Source organism: Vicia villosa, unplaced genomic scaffold (assembly GCF_029867415.1).
Source record: "Vicia villosa cultivar HV-30 ecotype Madison, WI unplaced genomic scaffold, Vvil1.0 ctg.001471F_1_1, whole genome shotgun sequence".
NCBI lineage: Eukaryota > Viridiplantae > Streptophyta > Magnoliopsida > Fabales > Fabaceae > Vicia > Vicia villosa.
In genome coordinates this window covers 274,649-279,138 of record NW_026705630.1, presented here as the reverse complement: position 1 = coordinate 279,138, position 4,490 = coordinate 274,649, and the positions used below count along the sequence as shown (strand labels likewise).

Sequence of the window (4,490 nt, the reverse complement as noted above, 5' to 3'; positions counted from 1 at the left end):
AAATCTTAAGATTTAGACGGGCACAAATATCTACATATAACGTACGGATAAATTTTTTACATTAACAAGAAAAATCAAACTCAAATTTTATGGAATTTTAATTAAATTTTTATCGATGAATCGACCGACTGACGATAATCTCGTAACTACATTATTGAACTTTGAAGTGGCTATATTAAATATTAGTAGCATGAAATGAAAGGTATACCAAACATGGATTGTTATTTTACCCAAAGGCTTCTCTACCAAAATAGGTATCTTATATTTTTTTGGTGTGTACATATTTTGCAATTTGTATATTAAGTATATGGTGAATCACCAAGTATGAGAAATCCTAAATTAGAAATAAAATTTGTGAAAGAATTCATGCTTTTCCCCTCTTTCCTTTTTTGCTTAATCTAGAACTGACCAATAATACATGATTCATCCTATGGAAGGCCCCGTCTCTATCTATCCCTCAATAGGGTTACATGCAATTATTTTGAGTCACTTTCAGTGATGTGTTCATTTGACCAGATCAAAATGTATCTAGGAATTATTTGCATTAATCCTATTTGGCTCTCTATGTGTGTTGATGTTGGAATTTTAAGTTTTGGTTTGACTTGATGATTAAGTAACAAAAACTAAGGCATTGGGAAGTGATGAATAAGATGCTGCTAGACCTAGCTAGAGGCTACTTAGGCTATAAATCTAATTAACATAATGAGTTAGTTGTAAAGTATGAAAGAGGATCACGTTTGGTTCGAGATTGAGTAAAAATAATGGTAGCTTAAGAGCTCAATGGAGTAGTTTAGGTCTCCCTTTGTAAAGTTGTCACTTTTATTAGATTCTTCTCCTTTAGATTAGAAATTTAACATTCAGGGGAATTCTTAATCCACGCTACTAATGAAGACCCTATACAATTTCATTTTTCTTCTCGAAAAATTGGAAATATATTTTTGCTATTATGACAACTATATATAGTTTAAAACAGTAATCAGTATGTAGGGATATCAACGGGTCGGGAGCAGGTTTCACACTACCTAAATCCGTACTCGAAATCGGCACTTGAATCCAAACTCAAACCCAAATGTTGTTCGGGTGACAAAATAACACTCATGCCACATCTATTACATTCGGGTTCTTTCACCCGAACCCGTAGCAAAATACATTTTTTCTATAATTTCCCTAAAATTTTCCAATATATATATATATATATATATATATATATATATATATATATATATATATATATATATATATATATAAGTGGGTGTGATTTTGAGTTTCGGGTGCGGGTTTTACACTACCCAAATCCGCACCCAAAATATCGGGTGGCACCTAAACCCAGTCAATTCGGTTTTTCACCCGTTGACTCGGGTTCGGGTGCGGGTGGGCCCGCAGGTTTGGGTCGCTTGCCATCCAACATGGTCACCTTTTGATCACTCTATTTCATGACCTTTCCATTAAACCTCTCCAAAACCCTTCCATACTCAATCCATTTTTTCACTATAAATCTTCATTTTTATAGTTCATTATATCAAAAGGAGCTCAAGAAAATGGAATTTAAGATAAAGTTTATTCTATTCAATTCTCATTCCATACATTATGATGTTTTTGAATTCAAAAAATAGGTCACGCGATGATCGGAGGTATATTTCCGGGTTGCAGTTGAACTAAACCGGAGGTATATTTATGGTTTTTGTCTGTGATTATTTTTCAACATAACTGATAATTATGTTGTCTATTACATTAGATATGGTGCATCCCGATAATATTTCCAAACCTAATGTATCTCAAGTTGTTTCACCACTTGTATCTCCTATCCTAACAAAGATGGTAGATATTTGCGAGCATTTTGACAATTGAGAAGAGTTTGAATTACGTGACGACATGTTGCATAGGATTCGTACAGAGGCTACGAAACTAGGATTTGGTGTTGTGATTGGAAGGTCTGATAATGGTACGTCTAGAAGAAATGCATTTGTGACTTTGACATGCAAAAGAAGTGAGAAATATATCCTTCATTTTCAAAAATTGAAACGCGACGACACCGGTTCAAGAAAATGTGAATGCCCATTTAGATTGCGTGGTTATCTTTTGGCAAATAACAAATGGAAATTTAATGTGATATGTGGCTTACACAATCATGATCTAAGTCAAAAGTTGGTCAGTCATCCAATTACATGTCGGCTTCTTCCGGATGAGAAGACATGTGTTTCTGACATGACTTTGAGCTTAGTGCCGCCAAAAAACATTCTTGCATCCTTGAAGCGCAAAAGACCCGAGAATACATCAAATATCAAGCAAGTTTACAATATGCGCTATCAATCCAAATTAGCGCTTATGGGGGATTGCACCGAGATGCAACACCTCATAAAACTTCTAGATGAAAACAATTATGTTTGTAGGCACCGACGAGGTGATGATGGGGTTACACTAAGAGATATTTATTGGACTCATCCTGACTCCATTAAATTGTTCAATACGTTTCCCACCGTGCTCATAATTTATTCAACGTATAAGACCAATAAGTACATACTTCCATTGTTAGAAATTGTTGGTGTTACGTGGAGTGAGAAAACATATTTTGTTGGTTTTTCATTTCTAGAGTGCGGAAAACAGGACAAATTTGCATGGGCTTTGGAGGTTTATAGGTCAATGTTGAAAGATCAAGAAGATATGTTTAAAGTCATTGTTACCAACCGAGATACATCATTAATGAATTTGGTTGCAACTGTATTTCATACTTCTTACGCCTTACTTTGTAATTACCATATTACTAAAAATGTAAGGAGTCGGGTTAAACCTGCGGTGGGGACAAAAAAGATTGCATGTGAAAATCAAAAACTGGTCAAGGCAAAAATTATGGATGCATGGAATGTGATAGTAAATGCATCTATAAAAGAGATATACGCTGATGCTGTTTTAAAATTCAGGAATGTTTGTGTGAAATATCCCAATATAATGAAATATGTCGAAAGCACAATACTCGGTCAAGTAAAGGAGAAGTTTGTTTGTGCTTGGACCAGTGAGGTTATGCATCTCAGAAATACAACAACAAATCAAGTTTAGTCTGCTCATGCTTTCCTGAAGAATTGGCTGAGAAATAGCATGGGTGATTTGATTACGGGCTGGGATAACGTGAACCAAATGATACTAAACCAGAATAGCGAGATACATATATCATTTGGTCGTAGTATCACAGTGTTGGAACACGAGTTCAAAGACACCACCTGATATTCTCAGTTGGTCAGTAATTTGTCTCGGGTAGCTCTGAATTATATTTTCCATAAAGCCAAGCGTGCTTCTAATCTCGGTTCAGACAGCTCAAAGTGTGGTTGTACAATTTTGAAAGCATATGGTCTCCCTTGTGCTTGTGCCATATTTGAGAAGATGAAAGTTGATTGCCCGATACGTATGAACGAGGTCTCTAATCATTGGAAGAGACTCGGTTTTGAAGATGATGGTAAAACGAAAGAAGAAAGATCAAGTATTTCCATCTTGACTGAATGGGAAGCGATGCAAGAAAGATTTTTGAAAGCCGATGACAACACCAAACTCCACATCAAAGAGCGATTGAGGAAGATTGCATTCCCGAAGACCACGGACTTGAAACCACCATCTCAACCGGTAAAAACTAATGGCACCTAAGAATGTGAAACCGACACCGGCCGACAGCTCAACTACAAGAATTCTATCATATTATGAACACGTTGACAAAGGTTTTCCCGATTCACTTACTCCGAAATCTCAGAAAAGTGCTTTCAAAGGCCCTCGTATTAGCAAACTACCTACAACACTGATTCCACCAAAAATACCATTCATCGATCACATGTCGGTTTTTATGCACGAGTAAATTGAACTAATCATCAATGTGGGGGTGACGGTAACTATGGTTTTCAAGCTGTTTCCGGTTTGCTCGGGAAAGGGGAAAAGGATTACATTATTGTTCGACATACCCTGATCAAAGATTTGAGGGTCAATAGAGATTTATACACACGTGTGTTCGGGAGTAAAGAGAAATTTAAAGAAATATATAACACTCTTGTCCAAGCGTGAGTGGATTCGCACCGGAGGATAAGTGAATGCGGTTCCCGGATATGAGTCATCTAATAGAAAGTGCATGTGAGAGGGTGTGTATTAATCTTACGAGATACGGTTTCTCGGAGACTTTTTCCTCTGCGCACTGCTCCAACACCAAACCCCAATGATCTTATCATATGTGTTGGGTGGGTTTCAAATTATCGGCATTTTGTTCAAGTATATTTGAAACTGGAATGCCCTATACCACCTACATCACCGGAGTGAGAGATTCATTTCACAATCTCATCCTAGACCCGACCAGACCAATTCATTGTAAGGATACAAGACTACAACAAGTTGAACAGAATTGAAATAAAAAAAATAGAGAAAAGTCAAAAGGGGTGCCTCCGGTGGATTTGGCCGAGGATACTTTTTTTGGCTCATTTACGTAGTTAGGTCTCATTTTACTGTATATGTCATCTTGT

General features: G+C 36.6%; 1 protein-coding gene across 1 annotated transcript; it reads left to right on the top strand.

Annotated features, from left to right (window-relative positions):
- Positions 1-1,872: 1,872 nt before the first annotated feature.
- LOC131635385 (protein FAR1-RELATED SEQUENCE 5-like) lies at positions 1,873-3,633 on the top strand. The gene is made up of 2 exons (XM_058906007.1): positions 1,873-3,010; positions 3,278-3,633. Exons 1-2 carry the CDS (start codon positions 1,873-1,875, stop codon positions 3,631-3,633), a joined length of 1,494 nt encoding a protein of 497 aa, XP_058761990.1.
- Positions 3,634-4,490: the final 857 nt, after the last annotated feature.

Coding starts and splice junctions, on each gene's coding strand:
- LOC131635385 (XM_058906007.1), top strand. CDS start 1,873: ATGTTGCATAGGATTCGTACAGAGGCTACGAAACTAGGATTTGGTGTT. Junction 3,011..3,277: donor GTTTGTTTGTGCTTGGACCA/GTGAGGTTATGC, acceptor TTTTCCATAAAG/CCAAGCGTGCTTCTAATCTC.